Source organism: Pteropus medius, unplaced genomic scaffold (genome assembly GCF_902729225.1).
Source record: "Pteropus medius unplaced genomic scaffold, Ma_sr-lr_union100, whole genome shotgun sequence".
NCBI lineage: Eukaryota > Metazoa > Chordata > Mammalia > Chiroptera > Pteropodidae > Pteropus > Pteropus medius.
Window position 1 is genome coordinate 15,287,953 of NW_024349804.1, and position 22,567 is coordinate 15,310,519.

The 22,567-nt window shown below is 61.8% G+C and overlaps 3 protein-coding genes, 2 long non-coding RNA genes and 1 pseudogene across 11 annotated transcripts; 4 read left to right on the plus strand and 2 right to left on the minus strand.

The window, feature by feature from the left end:
• The first annotated feature begins 31 nt into the window (after positions 1-31).
• Positions 32-1,522, plus strand: LOC120582947 (uncharacterized). The gene is made up of 2 exons (XR_005647690.1): positions 32-211; positions 967-1,522. It is a non-coding gene; the product is annotated as an uncharacterized LOC120582947 (long non-coding RNA).
• LOC120582945 (uncharacterized) lies at positions 866-7,704 on the minus strand. Its single transcript, XR_005647687.1, has 2 exons — positions 6,165-7,704; positions 866-4,734 (listed from the first exon to the last, which is right to left on the minus strand). It is a non-coding gene; the product is annotated as an uncharacterized LOC120582945 (long non-coding RNA).
• Positions 5,499-14,717, plus strand: SLC49A3 (solute carrier family 49 member 3). 2 transcript variants are annotated; one of them, XR_005647686.1, is made up of 10 exons: positions 5,499-5,962; positions 9,778-9,936; positions 10,116-10,329; positions 10,475-10,551; positions 11,507-11,644; positions 11,745-11,861; positions 12,510-12,662; positions 12,849-13,006; positions 13,218-13,323; positions 13,718-13,854. XR_005647686.1 is itself a non-coding variant. In XM_039838373.1 (10 exons), exons 1-10 carry the CDS (start codon positions 5,837-5,839, stop codon positions 13,882-13,884), a joined length of 1,419 nt encoding a protein of 472 aa, XP_039694307.1. In that variant the 5' UTR covers positions 5,499-5,836; the 3' UTR covers positions 13,885-14,717. The 2 variants fall into 2 exon arrangements, 1 of the variants encoding a protein (XP_039694307.1); XM_039838373.1 differs by having other exon boundaries at positions 13,214-13,323; positions 13,718-14,717.
• MYL5 (myosin light chain 5) lies at positions 14,454-20,601 on the minus strand. 4 transcript variants are annotated; one of them, XM_039838387.1, is made up of 8 exons: positions 20,484-20,601; positions 18,017-18,267; positions 16,995-17,102; positions 16,763-16,838; positions 15,989-16,093; positions 15,388-15,466; positions 14,928-14,976; positions 14,477-14,613 (listed from the first exon to the last, which is right to left on the minus strand). In XM_039838387.1, exons 2-8 carry the CDS (start codon positions 18,188-18,190, stop codon positions 14,515-14,517), a joined length of 690 nt encoding a protein of 229 aa, XP_039694321.1. In that variant the 5' UTR covers positions 18,191-18,267; positions 20,484-20,601; the 3' UTR covers positions 14,477-14,514. The 4 variants fall into 4 exon arrangements, with proteins under 4 accessions (XP_039694320.1, XP_039694321.1, XP_039694322.1 ...); XM_039838388.1 differs by lacking the exon at positions 18,017-18,267 and adding an exon at positions 17,591-17,700 and having other exon boundaries at positions 20,484-20,552; XM_039838386.1 differs by lacking the exon at positions 20,484-20,601 and having other exon boundaries at positions 14,454-14,613; positions 17,591-18,154.
• Positions 15,688-15,806, plus strand: LOC120583052 (uncharacterized; annotated as a pseudogene).
• Positions 19,960-22,032, plus strand: ATP5ME (ATP synthase membrane subunit e). Of its 3 annotated transcripts, none has more exons than XM_039838392.1 (4): positions 20,583-20,724; positions 20,950-21,004; positions 21,409-21,507; positions 21,952-22,032. In XM_039838392.1, the coding sequence occupies exons 1-4, from the start codon at positions 20,689-20,691 to the stop codon at positions 21,975-21,977; spliced, it is 216 nt and encodes a 71-aa protein (XP_039694326.1). In that variant the 5' UTR covers positions 20,583-20,688; the 3' UTR covers positions 21,978-22,032. The 3 variants fall into 3 exon arrangements, with proteins under 3 accessions (XP_039694324.1, XP_039694326.1, XP_039694325.1); XM_039838391.1 differs by having other exon boundaries at positions 20,674-20,778; XM_039838390.1 differs by lacking the exon at positions 21,952-22,032 and having other exon boundaries at positions 19,960-20,778; positions 21,409-21,466.
• Positions 22,033-22,567: the final 535 nt, after the last annotated feature.

Here is a 22,567-nt window from a genome sequence, read left to right on the forward strand (position 1 = left end):
CCGGGCGGGGGCGGGGCCTCGTAGTTGGGGGCGGGGCGTAGTCGGAGGGCGCAGGCGCATTCGGCCAGGACCCCTGCCCGGGCGTCTGGAGAGAGGAGGGCTCTAGGGGCGGGGCCTGGGACGGGATGTGGTCAGAGAGTGTGGGTGGAGACAGAAAGGGACATGGACAGAAGGAGCGTCGAGTCCGGGCTCTGCTGAAGGACCCGGTTGGGTGCGTGTGACCTACAAGGAGTCGAGGAGGCCAGGCCAGAGAATGGGCCTTCTGGAGGCGGGGCCTTGGGGGAGGCAAAGCCGGGAGGGGCGGGGCCAGGAGGGGCGGGGCGGGGCCCGGGGCCGGGCGCTGCGCCAGCCGCCTGGAGGCCTGTGGACCCCGGACCCCGGACCCTGCACGCAGCTCACGCTGAGCTGTGCTCCTGGACGAGGATTTCCTCTGCCACAGGCGGCGTGCTTACATGCTGTCCTTGCTGGGAGCTAGCACCAAGTGCCCGCCGTGCACTAGTCAGGGGCCTGCCTCGGGGCTCGCGGACAATGGGCAGCAAGGCTGACCCCACAACTCGTCCGAGTGTCCACCTTTGGGCAAGCGCAGCCCTGGAGCTGTAAGCAGTGACCCTGACATCCTGCCCTGGTGGGGCCCACACTGTGTGTGGGGGGAACAACAACATAGGGGAATCTAAACGTGGTTTCATGTGGGGAATAAGCATGGGGAGGCAGTGAGAATCCGGAGTCAGTTACAGTAGGGTGGATGGGAACGGAAGGGACACAGAGGGAGCCAGCCACCTTGCAAATATCTGTAACCAAAGAGTGCGATACTTTGATTCTAAAAACTACATTAAAGAAGACCGAAATAAATGGAAAGACATCCATATTCACGGATCGCAGACAATATTGTTGATATTAATAATATTCCCAAATTTGATCAATAAATTAAACAGAATCCGTATTGAAACCCAGTTGGTTTCTCTGCAGAAATTGCCATGCTGATCTTAAAATTCATATGGACATTCAAGGCACCCAGAATAGCCAAGACAATCTTGATAAAGAAGAACAAAGTTGGAGGACTCCCATTTCCCGATTTTAGAAATTACTACAAAGCTACAATAATCAAGATAGTGTGGTACTGGCATACGGACAGACATATAGATCAATGAATTAGAGTTGAAAGTCCAGAAATAAACTCTCATATTTATGATCAACTGATTTTCAAGAAAGGTGCTAAGACAATTCAATGGAGAAAGAAGCCTTTTCAACAAATAGTGCTGGGAAAACTGAATGTTCACATTTAGAAGAATGAGATTGGACTCTTACCATACGATATATACAAAAATTAACTCAAATGGATCAAAGGCCTAAATATAAAAGCTCCAGCTATTAAATTCTCAAGAAAACAGAAGCATAAATCTTTTTGACCTGGGATTGGGCAATGGATACAAGGTTTTTTTGGGGGGGGTGCTGCAATATTTCAGAATTGATCATAGAGAAGTTTGCACATGTTTGTAAATATATTCAAATCTATTGAATTGTACACATTAAGTGGGTGAATCGTATGATATGAATATTGTATCTCAACAAAGCTGTTATTTTAAAAAGGCAATTACAAAGAAACTACAAAACATTTAGAACTGATAAAAAATGAAAGTACTACACGTTTATCCCTATGGGTAAAATATAAAATTAGATAACTAACATAAATACACACACAGGTATACATAAATATTTCACACCGTACAGAAAACGTATTTATCTCAAAAGCACAAGTGAAAAATTAGATACCCTCTTCCACCATACATATGAAAACAATGAGATATCTATTTCATGCAATATACAAAATATTAGATATTCAACTTACAGCACACACACATAAATGGATACTGCTCACTGTACACACTCACAAAAGACACCCATTTCCAATATATGACAGAAAAATTTGGTACCTATCTCATATCATACACAAAATTTCATGCCACACAATAGAAAAATGAAGTAGTAATTTCAACTATATGGAGGAAAAAAGTTAGATACCCTCGCACTTTACACAAGTAGAAACACATGTCACACACGATACTTACTTTCTACCTCAGAACTCCATGCTAAAAGATTCACCGTGCCAAGTCGACCACAAATCATTAGACACCCATCTCAAAATACTTTTAAAGAATAGACTCTATCGGGAAGCAGTTCTCCGTAAATACCTTGTGTTTCTGTTGCCGCAAGTCCAGGTCCTCAGAGTGAGGTCGTCGGCAGCCAAGTTCAGAGCGTTTGTGTGAGAAATCGCGGGGCAGACAGGAGAAGGGGGGACCTGCCCTCTCCCCAGAAAAGAACCCCAGTGTAGAGGGAAGGTTTCTCCCTGTAGGGCAAGACGAAGTGGTCCCCAGAGTCCTGATTTCAGGGTCGTTCTTCTGCATGTGCAGATGGCATCTGCATGCCCGTGGAGACTGGAGCTGGAGGGAACAGTTCAAGGCGCCACTGTGCCTGCGAGTGACATGCTCTTTGCCTCTGGCCCAGGGCCCGTGTGCCCTGCGTGTGCTGTGCAGGAGGTGGCGGTAGGCACCCCTGCTAGTTTGCAAGGAGAGCAAAATCGAGACCCTTCCCAGACCCTTCCCAGTTTCTGACTTGACACACACACATTTCACAACAGAAACACACGAAGTGGACGCCCTTCATACACGACACGCCAGAGTGGACACCACACGCGACACGCCAGAGAATTAGATGCCCATTCTTTCACATTCAGAGGGAAAAATTAGATGACCATTTCACCAATATATATACACAGAAGCCAGAGACCCATCTCACACCACACCTACAAAAAGCCAGATGGCCATACACGACACACCCTGGACACACGAGGTGCCCATCTCGTACCAGACGCAGACACAAAACAGGAGAACAGCAGGACATGCACAATGCTGGGTCTCCGCCACCCTCTCCCTGTCTCCCTCACTGTCACAGACTGGACACGACATCACACCATGCCCACCTCCCCACCACACACACACGTGGAACAATCGGCTCTTCCTACGTCTTTAACAGGCTGACTAGGTCTGAGCAGTAGGGATGGGATGGGACTTTGGAGTTCTCAGCAATCTGGGGCCCAGCCATGTGTGGCCACAGCTCTGGGTATGTGTGACCCTGGCGCTGGCCTTCCCCAGATGATGACAGAGGGGGGCAGAGGAGCGGCGGCCCCAAGGGCTTCTCTCTGCTAGGGGCCAGTCGAGTGAGGCCTCCTTGAGCAGCATCGCTCGCCATGGACGTGGGCTCACGTCCCAGTGCGGGTGGTCAGTGGCTGTCAGTGGAAGGTTCCCTGATTGCCCCTGTTCAGGTGAGGACAGAGTCACAGCACCGTTTCTGAGGAGCGTGGGAGCCCGGACTCGGATGGCCGACTCAGCACCTTGCCCAGGCTGTGCAGGGCGCGTGGGCCTTCGGCGGCCTGGAGGGCAGCAGTGGCAGCAGCGCCAGTCACGCGTGTGGACACGGGGGCAAGTGTACCTCTGGAACCAGGTCCGAAGGCTCTGGGCCAGGACATGGGGGGGCACCCAGTGGAAAATGTGCAGACAGGGCAGAGGGAGTGCCTGGAGGAGCACAGGCGGAACGGTCACCCGCCGCACGTGCTTCTGTGCTCAGCCACCACATGTGCCAGCTTCGGGTGTGGGCACTCGGGTGTGGACAGACCCGGCTCCTGATATCCGCTTGAGAGGAGCAGATCAAAACTAAGGAAAAACCAGGGGACTGTACGGGGCTGAGACCACCTCCCCATATGAGGTGAGGCTTCCTCCCTCACGTCATCCACGGCGAAGCAAGTGTTGCCTTAGGTCCAGGCGCTTCCCTCGGAGCAGGATACTGTTTAGGGAAGACGCATTAGCCTGGAAAAGCCCTATTTAATGTTGGCTTGGGATGCCTGTAGGAGTACATGTTTGGTTAAGTAAAGGGGAGATGAAGAAATGGAAAGACAGATTTCGTCATAATTTTGTGTGTCGAATGGGACCCTAAACAAGTCTCTAGAGGTAATTTTGAAAAGCAAGCTGCGGGTGTCTTTCATTAGGAGAGCTCTCAAAGACGTCTTCAGACGTGCTGGGCTGGCAGGGTTCCGGCGGGTTCTGGTGGGTTCCGGGCTTGGTGTGATACTTCCCTGGATGGTATCACACCTGGATTCAACACCTGCATGTGAGCGTGGAAAAGGTCATTGTTGCCAGGTGAATGGGCTTTTCAGATCATGTGAGCTTTAAAAACTAAACTTCTGATTTTGAGATATAGATTCAAATGCAGTTGTGAGAAATAATAGATTCCTTGTGCGGCTTGCCCATTCGCCCCGTGATAACATCCTGCCAAGCACATGTGGAGGACTCACAGCCACGACACCAACGCTGACGCAGCCCATGGGCCTGTTTCTGCTTCTCGCAAGCTTCACCTGTGCTCACTGGTGTGCGTGTACTTAGCGCCACACGACGGTATCGCATGTGCAGGGTCGCACATCTGTGTTTCTGCGTGCCTGTTGTTGGTGGACAGACATGCCATCGATTGTCGCGTGTTGCCTCACATCCTGTAACCTTGCTAAGCTGCCTCAGCACGAGGGTCAGAGGTGGAGAGGAGCGAAAACAAGGCCTAGCATCCTGTCCACTTATGTCCACCCCAAGGACGTCACACACGACCTCAGGAGGCAGCAGGGAGGGGAAGTGTCCAGGTGGATTGCTGGGTGGGGAGGAAGCTGGAGAGGAGGCCACCGGCCCGCAGAGGTGCCTGGGGAAGAGAGACAAGCTGACACCCCTCCTCTCTGCCTCCCAGCCCACAGGTCTCGCCTCCTCAAACCGGCAGAAACCTGTGTCTCTTCCTCTGCCTCAGCTGCTTCCTCAACTGGAAACAGCACCTGGGGTGGGGAGGCCGCCTGCCCACTGCCTGGCCCCAGGCTCAGCGCTGGGCACTGCCCTTTCCCGGGGCCAAGGCACAGCCTGGCCTGGCCTCCCTTTTCCTCCTGTGCCTGCGCCGCCTCTGTCCCTCGAATCTAGAACAGTCATTAGACTCTGCCACACGCGCTGGTTCCTGCTTCCTGCCGAGCAGAGTCTAATGACTGTTCTGGATTCGAGGCTCTTAGAAAACTGACCCCAGCCTCCTCTTCCAGGCTGGCGGCCTGTCTGTTCCCGTGACTTATGAGGATGTCAGGAATTGGGGCTCGGAGGTAGCGAAGGTGACTCTTCCACAGTCCTTTCAGGCAATTTGGACCCTCTGCTGGGCAGTGACTTCGCAGCGCCCTCTCCTGCAGCCACCCGCGTGGGCGTGTCCACCGCAGGGGCCGCACAGAGGCCGTGACGCGGCTTGGCTCACACGAGGCTGCGCTGGCCCGGTTTTTGTGGCAGACACTTCCCTTCCCGCCGATGGGGTGGGGTCTAACTTCACAACGGGTCCCTTTCCTACCTGGTGGTGCCGTAACAACCCGTCCCTCGGGGCGGGGACTGACCCCGCGCCCCGCCCCGCGCGCCCCGCCCCGCGCGCCCGGCACTGCCCTTTCCCGGGGCCAAGGCACAGCCTGGCCCGGCCTCCCTCTTCCTCCTGTGCCTGCGCCGCCTCTGCCCGTCGAATCTAGAACAGTCATTAGACTCTGCGGGCCGGTGGCCTCCTCTCCAGCTTCCTCCCCACCCAGCAATCCACCTGGACACTTCCCCTCCCTGCTGCCTCCTGAGGTCGTGTGTGACGTTCTTGGGGTGGACATAAGTGGACAGGATGCTAGGCCTTGTTTTCGCTCCTCTCCACCTCTGACCCTCGTGTTGAGGCAGCTTAGCACTTCCGAGGGCGGACCCCGCCCGCGCGCCGCTCCCTAAGCCGGCGGCCGGGGAGCAGCAGGTCGATGGAGGGCACGGCGGGGGACAGCCCGGGCGCCCCGGTCCCGGGCGCGCTGCGGGGCCACCGCGCCTACGCGCGCCGCTGGGTCTTCCTGCTGGTGCTGAGCCTGCTGAGCTGCTCCAACGCCACGGTAAGGGCCGGGCACCTCGAGTTCGGGGCTCCGCGGGTGGAGCGGAGTGCCGGGGCCGGGCCGGAACCCAGCTCCGAGTCCCGGACCCGCCCCCTGCGGTGCCCAGGTGCGCCCAGGGCGCGTGCCTGCTCCGGGGCTCGAGTCTGCTGGACAGGAAGGGACAGTAGGACCGCAAGGCGGGGGAGAGGGGGGAGTCGACGACCTCAGCACGTGCGGAGACTCGGATCTGGGAGTCCTTCCTCCTGGCTGAGGCTGCACGCGGAGAAACGGGGCTAGTGTTCCCTCGCCGCGCAGAGCCAGGTCCTGTGACCTGTGCTGGTCTGGAAGGCTCCCTTCCCTGAGACAGGACGGGGTAGGAGGAGTCACTGTGGACAGTTTAGAAAGCGCCCTCCAGTGGTCCCCCTCCCTCTGAGGAACCTGGTGCCCGCGTCCTCCCTCTCCAGCCCCAGCCCCAGCCCGCAGGCCGAGCAGGGCTGCGCCCTTTGCCTGCCTGGGTTTCTCATTCTATTCTGCGGTCCCTCCAGGGGGCCGCCCTGCCCTGCCCGGCCCCGCCCCTCCTTGCTCCCCAGCTGGGGTCCGCAGTGCCCCCGCTGCCTGCCCTAGAGCTGTCCCCACTGCTGGCAGGGACTCAGCCGCGTTCATCATCACAGCCCGGAAATTAGGGGTCAGCCAGTGAGAGCCTGGTCTGCCAGTTATGTGGGCCCAGTCCCCCAAACCTGCTTCTTCCCCAGACTTGCCCGGGAGCTGCCCGCTGCTCTGCCCTTTTCCCAGCCTGTCACATGCAGGTAGGCTCTGCGAGTGGACCCTGCTCCACTCCGCAGCCTCAGGTGGGCCACCCCTACTTCCCTCGGCCAAGCACCAATACGTACTTGAGAGGTCTAGGGGAGAGTTTCTCTGACCCTTCTTGGTTCTTCCCACTGGTCTGATGGTCAAGTCGACATGAGAGATTAGCAAGATAAAATAGCCGAATTTAATTACATATATACACACCCAGCCCACACCCAGGAGAGTCAGACCGAGGGACGGAGATGTGGATGGCACCCTGCGCCTAGGGCGGGGCAGGGCACCTGGGCCTCTAAGGGAACCTGCTGGAATAGCGACTTCCCAGTAGCTGGAAGCCCACCCCACCTTGTCGGGAGGTTATTTCCGGTGATGACTCGTGTTACGGGGCAAGGCCTCAATTTAAATTCTCTAAGAGGGAAGTAGGAGTTTCTTGTGAGCCTGCAGGGTCTCCGTTGCCTTCAGCTCAAAATAACACACGCCAGAGCAGCACGTTCTTGGGGGGCCTGTTTTGAACTTCCTCAGGGGCTTACAGCCACTCTTCCCACACCTGGCCCTCACCTGGCCACCTGCTCCGGGGTCAGGCTGCAGTGCTGTGCCACAGGGCTTCACCGGGCCACCACGTGCCTCTTCCCTGGTGCTTCTCCTCTGCCTGCAGAGCCTGTGTGCTGACTCAAGAGCCCAGGCCTGGCAGGGCAGCCTCCGGGGCTGCAATCTCTGTAATCACGTGATGCAAAGCTGCAACAGGCCCCACAGGTTGGGCCAGCTGGTCAGGAAGTGCAGGCCCTGGGGACGTCCTCTGGGACATCATTCCGTGCATGCCTTTTCCTCCCCGCCCCTGCCCCCCCACAGGCCGAGTGTGGACGCCCGGCCCTGCTTGGCGGCAGGCAGCCCTGACTCCAGAAGCCCCATTCTATGTGGGACTCGTGGCTGCGGCTCGGCCCCCAGGTCCTGGTGTCCAGACATCCCAGTCCTGGCTTTGGGTGCAGTGGTCTGAGGGTGCAGAGCAGGGTCTCCCTCAGCCCCTGGAGCCGCCTCGATGAGTCCGAGAATGGATGGGCATGCCAAGTGGCCTGGAGAAGTTCCCTGGACACTGAGGCACTGTCCTGCACACGCCCCTTTACACACGAGTCATCACGGAGCAAACAGTCCCAGCGAGAATTGCCACCATCCCTGCCCTGGTCACCACAGTGAGCACTGACCGTCACGCTTACCCTGGCCAAGCCCACTTAGCCCCTCGCTGACTCTGTCTGCGGCTGGTGGCAAGAGCTTCCAGGTTCTGTGAGGAGCAGGTCTGGGGTGAGGTCTGGGATGGCCCCTGAGTGGCCCAGACAGAGCCCCGCGGTCTGGCAAGAGCTTCATGTGGTGAGGCTGGGGCAGGTCAAAGAGGGTTCTTATGCAGTGGGCGCGAGTTGTCGCCCCCACGTTGCCTTGCGTGGTTTAGACCTGCGTCTGCTCTGCTGGCCACAGGCCCTGGGGAGGAACAAGGACAGGGAGAGGCTGGCGAGGGGTGGGCTCCACTCAGGTATGGAAAACAGGCACCAGGCTGCCTGTCTGCCGGACCCACTGGTGGAGCAGCGGGGCTGCGTGGGGCTCATTCTGAGTCTGGGAGACTTGCCCTGCTCTGCCCTCTGAGTAGGGAAGAGCCAGTGGCTGTGGGTGAACTCACTGTCCTCTGAGGGCTTGCGGTCGGAACTCTGAGGCAGGAAGCCTGGGTCTCTGACCTCCACTGGAGGCCGTGGCCTGGAGCAGGGGCCTGCAGTCTTGGGCGCTTCACGCTGGGAGCGATCCTGACCGCTGACACCCTGGGTTTGGTCCTGCCGGGCCCACCTCCTGGCTCCCTCCAGAGTAAGCCTTGGTGGGCCCTCCTCTGCACCTGCCTGCCCTTCGAGGCCCAGTTGTTTCTCGCTTCCTCCAGGAAGCCTTCCCACTGACCCACCACTCACACTGTTTGCTGGAGGAGGTCTGGGAGCTGAGTTCCAGCACGCGATGGTGCCTGCAGCTGGGAGACGGCTCCTGCTTCGGGGGTCTTGTGTCCCATACACCGGGGTCTCCTGCAGGGGTCAGGCTGGCCTGGGGCAGGGCTGGCACATGGTCCAGGTGTTTCCACCAGGGACTCAATCACTGAGTCTGTGGACAGGCTTGCGGTGCCTTTGGGCCCTCTTCTGCCCCTCAAAGCACCCCTCTGATGCAGGACAGGGTGAACCCCCCAAGTGGGGACTCAGGTCCTGCGCCGAGAGTCAGTGAGGGTCCTTGACTGTGCGCCAGAGTTAGAGACGGGGGGAGTTCGTTAGAGAAGGAGTCGCGGTCACCTTCCGGAGACAGAGAGGGACCGAGTGTCACAGGAATTCAGCTTAAACCAGTTTCCTCGCCAGGTGTGGCCACGGGGAACAAGGTGCTAGGATGCTCAGCAGGAGCCCTCCCATCATCCCCGTGGTCGGGCCGTGTGTCGATCGGCCAGGTCCCCGTGTCGGGCAGTGTGGAGCAGGCTCTGAAAACAGCTCGATTTAATATTTAGTTATCACGCCTCTTTTCTATGTCACTCCCACTGTCCCCTCATGGCTCTCGGCCAATTGTCCTCTTGCCCGTGTCCACCTAGGCGTCCACCACAGACGCTGTGTCTGCAAACGCGCCCCTCTGCCTGGCCCGTCCATGCGGCTAGAAGCCGGGGCCACCAGCTCGCTCAGTGACCCCCTTCCCTGCCAGTGCCACCTCATGCCACCCGCCCCCCAGCACGCGGCACAGAGGTCTCCCGTGCCGACAGCTCGGGCCTCATCTCTGAGGCTCAACCTGGCCGGGCTGCTGGCCTCCATTGGCCCCCGGGACCGTGCTTGCGAGGAGGAGGCTGGTCCACAGCCAGGCAGGCATCTGGCCCCCGGCCCGGCAGCATCCGTCAGGGGTGTCGGGCGAAGGCCTGGCCACCGCGGGACCGCTGGGCAGTTTCTCTTTCTCACACCAGCCGGCTGAGCCCAGGACGGAGGTGGCGGCCGGGCCCGCAGTCCTCGTCCTGGGCTGACGCCAGGTGTGTCCCTCAGCTGTGGCTCAGCTTCGCGCCCGTGGCCGACACGATCGCCCAGCACTTCCTCCTCTCCACGGAGCAGATCAACTGGCTCTCGCTGGTCTACCTCGTGGTGTCCATCCCGTCCGGCGTGGTGGCCATCTGGGTTCTGGACTCCGTCGGGCTCCGCTGGGCGGTGAGCTAGACCCCACACCGGGCCCGCTCTGGGGCAGGGCAGGGCAGGGTTCCCGAGCGTTGCCTCCTCCGCAGACCGGGGGCGGTGCCCAGGCAGAGCCATGAGGCCGGTGGGAGGGGAGGTGGCAGAGCTAGGCGGGCGTCCAGGCTGGCCAGCAGCTTCCTGACCTTGTCCCACAGACCGTCCTGGGTGCATGGCTGAACTTTGCCGGGAGCGTGCTCCGTGCCCTGCCTTGCATGGTCGTCGGCATCCAGGACCCATTTGCCTTCCTCATGGGTGGGCAGAGCCTCTGTGCCCTGGCCCAGCCCCTGATCATCTTCTCTCCAGCCAAGCTGGCTGCCCTGTGGTTTCCTGAGCACCAGCGAGCCACGGCCAACATGATCGGCACCATGTGTGAGCTGCGGGGGGTGGGGGCCGACGGTCTCCTCTGGTCAGCCACCTTGGCATCCCAGCTCCCGGAGGGCGGAGGGTTCCACCTGTGGGCCGGGGAGCAGGCCTGGCCATGGCCGAGCTGATGCGTGTCTGTCCATCTATCCAGCAAACCCCCTGGGTGTCCTGGCGGCCAATGTGCTGTCGCCTGCCCTGGTGAAGAAGGAGGACGACATCGCCTTGATGGTGAGGAGATTCGTGGGGCACACCTGCGCATGTGTGTTTGGTGTTTGTGCAGGGTGCGTGCACGTATGTAGCATGTTTATGCACACATGTGGTATGTGCATGCTCAAGCATGCACGAGTGTGTCCACACCTATCTGTGTGAGTGTGGCCACATGGGTGCACACAGGATTTCTCCGAGTGTGCAAGTACCAGGCACCTCCTCAGCGTTGGGTTCTAGGGACCAGGATGGCAGGCGGTTTCCGTGGTGGGACGAGGCCCCCGGAGAGATGGGAGGCTGGCCGGAGCAAGAGGGCATCTGGGGAGGGCTGTGGACGGTGATGAGGGACAAGCAGAGGAAGGTCCTGAGGTGGGAGCAAGATTGAGGGGTGGGGGCTGCAGCCCAGGGCCCCTGTGTCAGCTGAGCAAGGGGAGGGTGGAGGGAAGGGTCCGCCCGGGTGCTGGGTGGTTGGCGTCGGCGTGAGGAAAAGCCTGGGGGTGTCTACGAGGGGGAGCGATTCGTTCTGGGCGCGGCAGGCATGTCCAGCAGGGAGCCAGGGCTTGCTCAGGTAGGCAGGGGGCAGGCTCAGGTGCAGGGCTTGTGGTGCAGTAGGGCACGGGGGGCTTGCAGCTGTGCCAGGGGTGCCCATCGGGGTCATTCACGGAGGTGGGAAGAGGGCGTCCAGTGGCAGTTGGGCGGGTGAGTCTGGAGCTATGGCTGAGGGTCGGGCAAAGGCCGTCACTGTGGAGTCATCCTTGGGTGATATTTTGAAAGCTGGGGTTCCAGACGAAGCAGAGCAGCCGGACCTGGCATGACCCAGGCTCACCCACGTCCCCTGGGGATGGCGGGTGGGGGTGGCCAGCAAAGGGGGCAGCGTGACGGCTGAAGCCCGAGCAAGCATGAGGGGCCCGTCCGTGTGCATGTGTCTGCGAGGGCCTGCATGTGCACGCACACACACGCATGCACACTCTCTCCCCAGATGGGCATCTACATCATCCCTGCCGGCCTTGCCTGCCTGCTGGCCAGCATGTGCCTCTGGGAGAGCGTGCCCCCCACCCCGCCCTCGGCTGGGGCCGCCTGCTCCACCTCGGAGACGTTCCTGGACGGGCTGAAGCTGGTTGGTTTTGTGGGACCTGGGCTGGGAGGGCTAGGCCAGGCGCTGGGCGGCCTCTGGCACCCTGCCGCAGCTGCTGGGCTGAGCAGGCCTTCTCCCGCAGCTCGCCAGGAACAAGGCCTACGTCATCCTGGCCGTGTGCTTCGGGGGTGGTGTCGGCATCTTTTCCAGTTTCTCTGCGCTCCTGGAGCAGGTCCTCTGTGTGAACGGCTACTCCGACGTGAGTGTGGGCCCTGTCCCGGCCGAGCAAGGACAAGGCCCGGGATCCTGTCACCCCGCAGGCTGTGGAGTGGCCCACAAGCACCCCAAGTCCTGGGTTTCCACACCTGGGGAGGGGGGCCTCCTGCTATGTGTGCTGTTGTGATGCCGTGTGTGAGGAGTGTCAGGCCAAACGCGGTCTGCAGGCAGCATGGTGGCTGCATGCCCAAGGGACACCGGGGCTTCGTGAGGTGCTTTCCACGGTCTTTCCCAGCTGCACCCAGGACGGCCCCGCCCTGCAGTGTCCGGGGAAGGGTTATCCTCTGACATTTGGAAATGCAGAGGAGGCCTGGCTCTGCCCTCTGCTGTGTGGCATCAGCCCAGGGGTGGGGTTTGGGCCTGGCGTGTCCTTCAAGGGCACGAGGCACTTAGGGGCCCTTCCCTTTAGCAATTGTTGATTTCTCGGAGCTGGTGACACAGGAGAGGCAGCTCCAGGGGGTGTAGGCCACCCCTACCCCTACACACAGCCAGCGGTGCAGAGTGGTCCTGTCTGAGGCTTAGTGCTCGTGACTGCGCTGTGCGCTCCCTGGTGACAGAGTACCTCCAACACCGCCTCCTAGGTCCCTGGGGCACAGCACCCGATGACCCCGCACCCTGGCCTCTTCTGCAGGAATTTGCGGGCCTCTGTGGGGCTCTGTTCATCGTGTTTGGGGTCCTGGGGGCGCTGGTGCTTGGCCTGTATGTGGACCGGACGAAGCGTTTCACGGAAGCCGTCAAGGTCGGCTTCTGTCTGGCCTCTGTGGTCTGTGTGGCCTTCGCTCTGGTGAGTCCCCTAGAGCCAAGTCCTCGCTGCACGGGTGGGCCTGGCTGCCTCGGCACCGAGCCCAGCAGAGGAGACATCAGGCCCTCCAGGCCCTGTCTCTGGGGCGGACCTGGGCTCAGCGGGCCTGGTGGCACTAGGGCGGGGCTGTGGGTTGCCTGACAGCTGTCCCCTACACTCACTGCCCAGGTGTCCCAGCTGCGGGGACAGACCATTGCACTGGCTGCCATCTGCTCGCTGCTCGGGTTCTTCGGCTTCTCGGTGGCGCCCATTGCCACGGAGCTGGTAGTCGAGTGCACCTTCCCGGTGGGCGAGGCCGCGGCCGCGGGCCTGGTCTTCGTGATGGGGTGAGTGTCCAGCCCCGCCCCCGCCCACCCCAGGCTGTAGTGGTGACCCACCTGCCCAGGCCAGGGCCCACGCCCTCTGGCTCTGGCCATGTGCGCTCCGGGCGGTGCTGACCAGAGCCGCAGTGTCCTGGGACTGAGGCCTGGGACTGACAGCTGCCCTGGATGGCCAGCCGTGGCCGGGCGGGGCTGAGAGCCTGCACTGTCCAGGCAGGCCCAGGGCGCTCTCATCATGGTGCTGCTGACCGCCCTGGCTGTGCGTCGTGCGGAGCCGTCCTTCTCCACTTGTCGGGAAGGCCAGGACCCGCTGGACTGGAAGGGTGAGTGCCCAGCCCCCTGAGCCCCTGAGGCTCAGGCGAGGGGGTTAGGGCGCCTGGGGAGCCTCCCCTCCTTGGGCCCTTGTCAGTCTCCTCGGTGGGCAGGGTGGGCTGGGGTCAGAGAGCGACAGGCAGGATCCCGAGCTCAACATTGAAATGAAATCGGGAAGCGAAAGGGGCCCGGGAGGTGGAGACAGATGGAGGGGAGGGGAGCCTCTGGGAGCTGCAGGTGACCAGAGCTACAGACACGCCCTCAGGGCCGGGTGGGGTCTGAGACAAGATCGGTTCCAGGTCCCCCTGCGTCATCTTGGGGGGTCAGCTGGGGCTCTGCTGGCTCCACGGCCATGCCAGGCCCCACGAGGGCGAGCCTTGGGTAGAGCTGGCCGCATCTCCCCAGTGCCCATGCTGCTGATGGCTGGCCTGAGCACCGTCTTCAGCTGCTGCCTGGTGCTGTCCTTCCACACCCCCTACCGGCGCCTGCAGGCCGAGGCCCGTGCCGGCCGCTCCATCCAGGACCAGTGCCCAGAGGCAGACTGTGCGCCTCTCCTGGCAGATCGTCCCTGAGGCCCGCGGGCCCCCATATCCTCAGCCATGCTGCAGGAAGCTCAGGGGCAGCCACCTCCTCGAGCCACTCCTGTGGGGGCGGCACAGGGGCCCTGCCGATGGCCGGAGGCTGAGGGAGCGGGGATGTGAGGAGGGGCAGGCTCTGGCCACCTTGCTGTGCCCGCGGTTGTTGTCCCACAGATGCCACAGGGCCTCAGGGGGCCTGGCACACCCAATAGGATGGCCCAGGGCACTCCCGGTGGCCGTGGCTGCTGTGTGGATAAGCTGCCACTGACCAGGCAGGGTGGTCCGGTGTCCAGGCCAGACCACGAGTGGCTGGTGCAGGGGCAGTATATGGGGGTGGGGCTGGCCAGGCTTGAGGGGCAGGGGCTGATGGGGAGCTGGATGGGCAGGGAGTCCTGAGGGCCTCAGCATGTCTGGGTCGGGAGTGGACAGATGTGTGCAGGGCCTTCCTTGGGGGTTCCACCCCAGAGCCTCTCCCAGCCATGGTCACTGGGCAAGCTCACCCCCCGCCTGGGTGCTAGGACCGTGTGGGGAGCCCCTTCCCCTCCCCCGCAGACACTCGCAGGCAGATTGCGGGTTCAAGTTTATTGATGTGGCCACGGCCCAGGTGGGCGTGGGAGGCGGCCCTCAGTCCTTCTCCTCCCCGTGGGTGAGCACATAGCTCAGCGCCTTGTAGTCCAGGTTGCCTGCAGCATCGATGGTGGCAAACTGGAGCATCTGGTCAACCTGCGAGCACGGTTTGCTGGGGGTCAGGCCCAGGCACCACAGGAAGAGCAAAAGCAGCCCCAAGGGCTGTAGCCTGAGGGCAAATTACAGGCACTGAACTCCAACTGGCTTCAGTTTTGTTTCTGCGCTTGAGGACGCCAGGGGCAAGGGACACTGCAGAGTGAGGGGCAGGCTGGGGCTGGGCCACTCGGATACTACACACAGCCTCTGGGGGGGCCAGGGCGCACCCCCCGCGGAGCCCTGGAGTCCTGAGGGCCATGCTTGGGTTTCGCAGAGGGCCCTGGGGGAGGAGTGGGGGGACCGAGGGGCCAAACCTCTTCGGCGGTCATCTTGTCGGCCTGGGACATCAGCAGCCGCTTGATGCTGAGGACAAATAGGGAGGAGCTGAATTAGGCTGCTGGGCAGAAGGACTCCATACTAGGCCAGCTAGACGGAGGCCCCTGGCGGCCCGTGACCCAGGCCAGTTCACACTGAGGCTCCTCCATGGGGTAGGGACTCCCGGAGGGTGGGCTCACTTAGTCTTGGGCACCAGGAGCCTCTCCTGTCCCCTCCCGGGTGGGCGGAGACTGAGGGGCACCAGAGCCAAGTGCCTGGCATATGCCCATTCCCAGTCCTGGGCCCAGGTCGCCTGCTGACCCAGCGATGGTCTGAGTGAGCAGGCCGGGCTCTGCCCTTAGCTGCCCTGAGAGACTCAGGGTCTTGGGGAAGCTGGGGGGCGGTGGGCTAGTGTCCCTCAGACCTGCAGAGGGGGCAGGTGCCTGTGCCCACACTCACTAGTCCTTGTTGACACTGCCTTTGCCATCGGGGTCCAGCATCTTGAAGGCGTTTAGGATGGTCTCCTCGGTGTCCGTACCTATGCACAGAGGCCATGAGCACCTGGGGGCCTGTAGTTTCTGCCGGGGCCATTCGTGGGCCCCAGAGCTGGGCACGCTCAGGCAGTGGGGACAGAGGCCACCACCAGCAGGCAGACAGGAGGTGGGGCTGGGGCTCAGTGCCAAGCTCTCATGCCGGGGGGTGGTGCGTGAGATGTGGGGGCCACAGATGTGAGCCTGAGGGCTTTTCAAGAGATCTGGAATCTATGGCCCTGCCCCCCTGAACATGCCTGATCCCGTCTGATCTCGGCAGCTGAGCAGGGTTGGGCCTGCTTAGTACTTGGATGGGAGATCACCTAGGAAGACCAGGTGCTGTAGGTGTTCAAAAATAAAATAAAAAAATAAGGTATTGTAAGCTGACAAGGACCTTGCAATCTATGAGGTCAACCAAGGGTTGCCTCGCCTGAAAAAAAAAGAGAGATCTGGAAATCTGGACTTTCATGTGAGACGTCTGGATTTCTAAGTGCTGGGAAGCGCTGCGCTGGCAGCGGCTGCGGGCTCACCGCTCAGCTTCTCCCCGAACATGTTCAGGAACATGGTGAAGTTGATGGGCCCCGAGGCCTCCTTGAGCATGGCGTCCAGCTCATCGTCCTTGACGTTGATTTTGCCTGTTGTATACACGGGGTCACTGGGCAGGGGCTCCCCACTCTGTATCCTTGTTGATGCATCCACCGTCCCCACCAGCAGCTGCCCACTCCGTCATTCTCCATGTGACCCCAGAACAAAGACGGGGACTGGAGGGGGGGAGGTGAGCAAATGGGGGAATGCCTGGCCCAGGTGCAGTGGGGCGCAGGTTGTGTATGTCACAGGACCCCAAACCCTGAGCCATGGGGAGGTGGACGGCTGAGGACAGGGAAGATCTTTGATCTGTTTACCTGGGTGTGAGGGGGGCCCAACCCCCCCCCCAGGTAGAAACCAGCCTGTCCTCCCCAGCTTCAAGGACAAAACAGCCACAGGCTGAGACAAGCATGTCCCCAGATGGGAGCTGGGGAGGGCGGGAGCCAGGCTGCAGTGGGCTGGGGACAGGACCTGCCTCGGGCTTACACTGTGTCCCTGGGCCTCCCCGGCGGTGGCGTCCGTCCCTGGGCCCAGGGCCAGCCTCCTCTCCCGTGCTTGGGCCCTGCCACCCACTCTGGTGAGGACTCTGCTGGCCCTGACCAACACAGAGGGGGGCTTCTCCCCGGGACCGCCCTCCCCCACAGTCTGTGGGGCGGCAGGTGGGACTGAGGGCGATGGCTGTGCTGAGCCTCATCCCCCACCCCCATCCCAGCACCGACCCAGGGAGGCGTAGGTGTCCTTCAGGTCCTCCTTGTCGATGAAGCCGTCGCGGTTCTGGTCCATCAGCGTGAAGGCCTGCAAGAAGCCCAGTGTCATGGCCTGGCTGAGCCGCATGAGGATGGCGGCCCCTCTCACTGGCTCAGGAGTGAGGCACTTGCGGGGGCTCTGGGTCACCTGCATGTGATTCCCAGGGGACCCCCGGGAGGAGCTTCTGGGTGGAAGATCTCTCACCTCCTTAAACTCCTGGATCTGGGTCTGCTCGAAGTTGGAAAAGACATTGGATGAGGCCCTCTGGGCCCGGAGGGCCCCCCCTTCTTTCTTCTTGGTCTTCCTGCTGGCCTGAGGCGAGAATGCCAAGGCTGAGGGTCCCCCAGACCGGCTGGGGGTCTCCCTGGGGGCGCCCAGGTGTTTTGGGAGACAATATAGAGGATGGGTGGACTGTGGCACTTGGATCTGGGTCGCCAGCTAGGGCAGCTGCAGGTGAAGGAGCCAAGGACGCCCTACCACACAGCACCCATGGTCCATCTTGAACTTCACCCTGCTGGGTCTGCAGTCCAGTCGGGAGCCAGCTGGGCCTCCGTGTGTCCAAAGAGCAAATGGACTGTGCAGATGGCCAGCAGGCAGGGGGCTTCCCCTGGGTTTCCTGGTGGGGCGAAGGCCAGGACCCTCTGTCTTCCAGCCTCATCCTGTCCCCAGGGCAGCTATGGAGCCTAGGTCTCCCCCATCCCTAGCCCCTATGACACGTGCACACACTCATCAGTCTCGCGCGTGAAGGCACACGTGCACACACACACCCCACCTCAGCTGGCTGCCCGCTGCACACTCACCATGCTGGGTCTGACTGACTGGATGGCCTGTGCCCTCCGCCCCCGTCCAGGTTGCCGTCTTAAGCTCCTGCCCGGTCCCCCAGGACAGCTCGGACTCTGCCTGCCACTCCCTACAAGGACAGGCTCAGGGCACCCAGGGGACTGGACAACTGCACAGTGAGTTTTGATGGTCAGCAGTGACTCAGATGGCCCCATCCTGCCCTGCCCAGCTGGGCCTGTAGCTTCTTGGGTATTTCCCGCCTGCCCCCACTCAGGAGCCCTTGTTCTCCTGGATTCTGTACATCTCTAGGGCCACCTGCATGTGGCATGAAGGCCTGGGGGCCAGCAGGAGCCAGAAGGCATCTTTTTCAGGCTTGCACAAAGTTGCTGTAAGTGGCCCTGGTAGCCAGTCCCCAGGTGTCCCCTAAGTATGTCCTGTGCTCTCGCCTCCCTGTCGTGATGCAGAGAAGTCCCAGGCCCCCCAGCCTTGGTGCTGGGGCCATCCTTCTCACTCCATGCTCGCCGGGCGGGAGCTCCTTGCCCGGCACACAGGAGGGCATGGAGGGCCAGACGGGCTGGGCTGTGGCCGGCGACCGACCTGCTCTTCCTGCCACATGCCATGGCCGCATAGGCAGCGTCTGGCCCGGGAGCTTGTTAGCCAGAAGTCACTACACTGTCAGGGGCCAGATGCCCTGGTCCTGGGTGGGAGGCAGCGGCTGCAGCCCTCGGTGTGCAGGGAGGGGGCGCAGAGAGCCTGTGCAGCTGTGATCATGGGCGGGGGGCTGGGGGCACTTGTGAGTGCTGCCTAGCAGGGGTCGTGCCCCCAGGGGCACACACCTCAGTCGCATGGCGCCCTGAAGTGCTGCCACATGTGATCACAGGGCCCATCACCGTTTGCCGATACCACGTGAGTTTGGGACAACAGGCACCTTGAGCAACCTGGGAGGTGTGGTCCACCTGGAGGTTCCAGGGCTCCCGTGGGGCTCTGCCTAGAGGTCCCCAGAGGCGGGGACACGTGACTGATGTGGGAGGCCTGAGCCTGGCCGCTCGTCACACAGGGACTCCAATGTTCTCAGACGGGCCAGGTCTGGCTGACACCTGGAGGGACGGACCCTGACTGGGCTGCAGAAGCGGCGGTGTCACACGGAGGGGATGACATGTGGGGCCTGTGCTCAAAAGGCCCTGACAAGGGGAAGGCCGGAAGGGCCAGCAGAGCCCCTGGGGAGGGTTCCTGGGGCCAGCCAGGGTCTGAGTGCAGCACTAAAGATAGCCTTGGAGCCAGCTCCTGGGGATACTGGGATGCAGCAGTGACAGCTGCCCTGACAGGTGCAGCTGTAAGCTGGCAGCCTGGGTGTCCCGAGCCAGGTGGGACCCCACCCCCCAGACCCCAGGACGGGTCCTGGGCCAAAGTGAGAGTCTCTGGCTTCAGGGGTCTTCCCTGGGCAGGGGTGTGTGTGTGCACACACCTGTGAGTGAACTCCACTGGTCGCTACCTCCCGCCCAGTGAAAGCTACTGGTGTGTAGTGCCCCCGCTGGCATTCCAGCCCCACCTTTGGCCCGAGAGACACTTATTTTTGATTCTGGAAGCAAGAGTTGCTGAGGAGTCTGGTTTATTTTAAAATCCAGGGAGAGTAAAGACATTTGTCACCTGATGTCTGCCCAACTGCTCAAAGGCGAGAACGTGTGTGCGCGTGCGCAGTGGCCCTCCGCACTGCCTTGCCCCTGGTTGGCCCAGAGAGTTTACTCGCACCTTGTGGGGTCTGTGAGCGCTTCCATCCTCCTCCAAGAGCAGTAAGGGTACTGGGGGGCCCTTCCCCCAGCGCAGCCCCTCTCAGACACCCCGTGCAGATTTACTGGGCCCTCTGCGTGCCCCAGCTCTGTTCTCCTTAGGGCCAGTTCAGTGCTCTTGGGAAACAGGTGGGTCTGACGAAGGGTAAGGAAGAGTGGGCTCCCCCAATGGAGCGGGCAGCCTAGGGAGTCCCAAGCCTTAGTCCTCGGAGAGCTGTCTAAAGCAGCACAGGGCCCAGGGTGTGGGCAGTGCTCCCGCACCCCTGCCCAGTTGCCATGGGAACCACGCGTCAGCACAGTGTGCGCAGTGGAGAGCCTGTCTAGCCACCATTGCCCACCTCTGGGCAGGCCCTCTGCACGCCTGGCCTGGCCTGGCGGTGTACTGACCACAGAGCTGGGGGAGAGAGGTGGCTACTCTGAGGAAGCCTGAGTGGGGTGGGGGGCCCATGGTGAGAGGGGGACCCCCGCGGGTGTGCACCCTCCCTCCCTTCTCGCCCTCGCAGGAGCTGGGGACAACAGAGGAGGGCGGGAGTTCTGAGAGTCAGTGGCCCCCGAGGCCCAGGTTGAGGAGGACCTTGGAACTGGGAACTGCAGGTACTGAGGGCAGGGCTCAGGGAGACCCAGAAGCAGGCTCTGCTGGGTGGGGGTCTTCCCAGGAGGACGGCCTGTCACCCATCGTCCGCGAGGCTCCTGGGATGCCCTCTGCGTGGCAGGAAGGGGGCTGGCCTGGGGCTGGAGTGGCCCGAGAGCGCGCCCAAAGCAGTGCAGTTCAGGAAGCGGCTCTGAGGCCACCGTGATGGGCCCAACCTGCCTGAATCGAGGGGAGAAGGCGCCGCCACCCGCTCCGCTGGGCCAGGCCTCGGGGAAGGGGGCCTGCATCCCGGGCCCACTCAGTCCCCGGACCTGGATTCCCTGCCCGAAGCCTCCAGCCTCCTCCCCGGCCCCCAGAGCCCCTTCCCGGGCCATCCTCGGGGCTGGCCGGGGCTGGCCGCGGGCCTGGACAGGTCTGGACCCGGCCGGGGCTACTCGGTCGTGGGTGGGCGGGCTCCGTGCCCGCTCCCGGCCGGGACGGACAGCCGCGGGCGGGACAGGGCGCAGTCCCCTGTGCACTGTTTGCTCGACCTACGTTTCAGGTGTTCGGACCCACGCTGTGCGGGCCTCGACGTGCACCCAGCCCGGCCCGAAAGCGTCAGAGGCGGCGGCGGGGCTCAACCCGGGAAGCCGCCCGCGTGCCGCGGCCACCGCGCACGCGCAGCCCACCCCGCGCCCGGTGACGTCACACGCTCCCGAGTCCGCCCGGATGCTCTTCCGGTGCGAAGGTCACGGACAAGATGGTGCCGCCGGTGCAGGTCTCTCCGCTCATCAAGGTGAACCAGGCTTCGCGGCCGCCGCTCGGTGCTCGGCTCCGCGCAGCCCCCCGCGTGTGCGACTCCACGGAGCCCGGGACCCCCGCCCCGAACCCGCTCGCGGCCCCGCGGGCGCGACCCCCCCGCCCGTCCCCGGCGCCCCCGAGGCCGCTCCTGCCCACCGCCCCCCTCCACCCCGCGCCGGCTGGGCCGCCCCCGCCGCCGCTGACCGCCCTTTTCCCGCAGCTCGGCCGCTATTCCGCCCTGTTCCTCGGCATGGCCTACGGAGCCAAGCGCTACAGTGAGTGACGGCGGGCGCGGCGGGGCGGGGGCTGCCTCGGGGTCAGCTCGGGCGGCGACCCGCAGTGCGCTCTGTCGCGCGGACGCCCGCGGCGTCGGCTCGGGTGGGAGTTGGTGCGAGGGGCGTTGGAGGAGGGCTGCGGTCCAAAACGAGGTAGCCCCGTGTCGCATGTCGTGTAAGGCGGCGGGGCCCCTGGGCCAGGGGCTGTGGGGACCCTGTAACTGCTCTCTGGGGTGGAGCTCAGGCCTTGACCTCCATCGAGGTAAAGGAGAATTGAAAGCAGGTATATCTGGGTTTCACGGTGCACCCGAAGGTGCCCGTGCGTGGGGACTGAATTGCTTTGGCGCAGCGTTCCTGCGAAGAGGTTCGTGGGAAGTGCCTCCCTCCCTGCTTTCCTTCAACAGGCTACCTGAAGCCTCGGGCTGAGGAGGAGAGGAGGGTAGCCGCCGAGGAGAAGAAGAAGCAGGATGAACTGAAACGGATTGAGAGGGAATTAGCGGAAGGTACTGGGCATAGGGAATCTGATAGATTTGTCCTCCACCCAGATTTTCAGAGACAGGCTTCTCCAAGAAAGCCCACAGTGGAGGGCAGGGGCCGCCCCTTCTGTCCCGCTGGCCCAGTGGGTCGTCCTGTAATGGGAGGGGACAGTCATGTTGTGGGAGACATGGTGACACCCACAGGCCTTGGAGGTTAACTGTCTGGAGATGCGAACTGGCCAGGCCTCTCTCAGGCCACAGGACCAGAACCAGACACTTGTTCCTCTGACTACTGTGGCAGTTCTGGTCAGAATGTGCGTGGATAAGGACGAACGAGGACGAGAGTTGAGGCTGGGCGATGCTGGTTCCATTGGAACTGGATACGGACCATTCAACACTGAAAATCCAAAGTGGTCCTTTGGGTTTGCCTGAGTGTGTAATAACCCCCGCATCTCCCTTCTCACCCTTCAGCCCGAGATGACAGCATCCTGAAGTGAGCCTGCCTTCCTCCGCAGCAGTGTGGATGAATAAAGCTTTCTGTGTTGTGGGACACTCTGGTTCTCCTTGACTGCCCTCACTTTATGTGGGGTGGGGGAGGGGTGTTTCAGAAGATGCAGGATGAGGGGGACGGAGGAGAGCACGGACACTGTGTCACCTGATTCACCTGATCTCTGGGGCATCCCAGTGGGGGGCCCCTCAGGGTGCAGTTTATGATGGAGACACAGCTGGCCTGGGCATCGTGGGTGCTGCTTCATCTTCAGTCCTCTGAGCCCTGGGGCCAGACCCTTGGATGGGCATGGGCAGTCAGTGCAGATGTTTGGGAGTGGCCTTACAGTTGAGACCTGGATCTCCAGCCTCCCACCCCCTTCATAAATCCTCCCTTTGACCCTAGGGAGGGGATGTGGCCTACTGAGGACTAGTCTGGGGCGTCGCATAAGCTGTTCAGGGGGCTTGGGCCCCGGTCGCTGAGCGGACAGCGACTTCCAGCCTTTGCTGGCCGAGCCCTTCTAACCCCTGAGGCCTGGTGTTGGAATGTTGCTACATCCTAGCTACTGCTCTTGAGCACATTTTCTAGGGTTGGAACCCC

What these genes read in the sequence shown, in the direction of transcription:
- SLC49A3 (XM_039838373.1), top strand. Translation starts at nt 5,837, where the DNA reads ATGGAGGGCACGGCGGGGGACAGCCCGGGCGCCCCGGTCCCGGGCGCG. An exon ending in TCCTGGACGGGCTGAAGCTG is followed by an intron (nt 11,645 to 11,744) that starts GTTGGTTTTGTG and finishes CTTCTCCCGCAG; the next exon opens with CTCGCCAGGAACAAGGCCTA. An exon ending in GGCCTGGTCTTCGTGATGGG is followed by an intron (nt 13,007 to 13,213) that starts GTGAGTGTCCAG and finishes TGCACTGTCCAG; the next exon opens with GCAGGCCCAGGGCGCTCTCA.
- MYL5 (XM_039838386.1), bottom strand. Translation starts at nt 17,785, where the DNA reads ATGGGGCCATCTGAGTCACTGCTGACCATCAAAACTCACTGTGCAGTT. An exon ending in GGACACCTACGCCTCCCTGG is followed by an intron (nt 16,094 to 16,762) that starts GTCGGTGCTGGG and finishes TGTATACAACAG; the next exon opens with GCAAAATCAACGTCAAGGAC. An exon ending in ACAAGATGACCGCCGAAGAG is followed by an intron (nt 14,614 to 14,927) that starts GTTTGGCCCCTC and finishes CCGTGCTCGCAG; the next exon opens with GTTGACCAGATGCTCCAGTT.
- ATP5ME (XM_039838390.1), top strand. Translation starts at nt 20,154, where the DNA reads ATGGGCCCAACCTGCCTGAATCGAGGGGAGAAGGCGCCGCCACCCGCT. An exon ending in GGCTCCGCGCAGCCCCCCGC is followed by an intron (nt 20,779 to 20,949) that starts GTGTGCGACTCC and finishes CTTTTCCCGCAG; the next exon opens with CTCGGCCGCTATTCCGCCCT. An exon ending in CTACGGAGCCAAGCGCTACA is followed by an intron (nt 21,005 to 21,408) that starts GTGAGTGACGGC and finishes TTCCTTCAACAG; the next exon opens with GCTACCTGAAGCCTCGGGCT.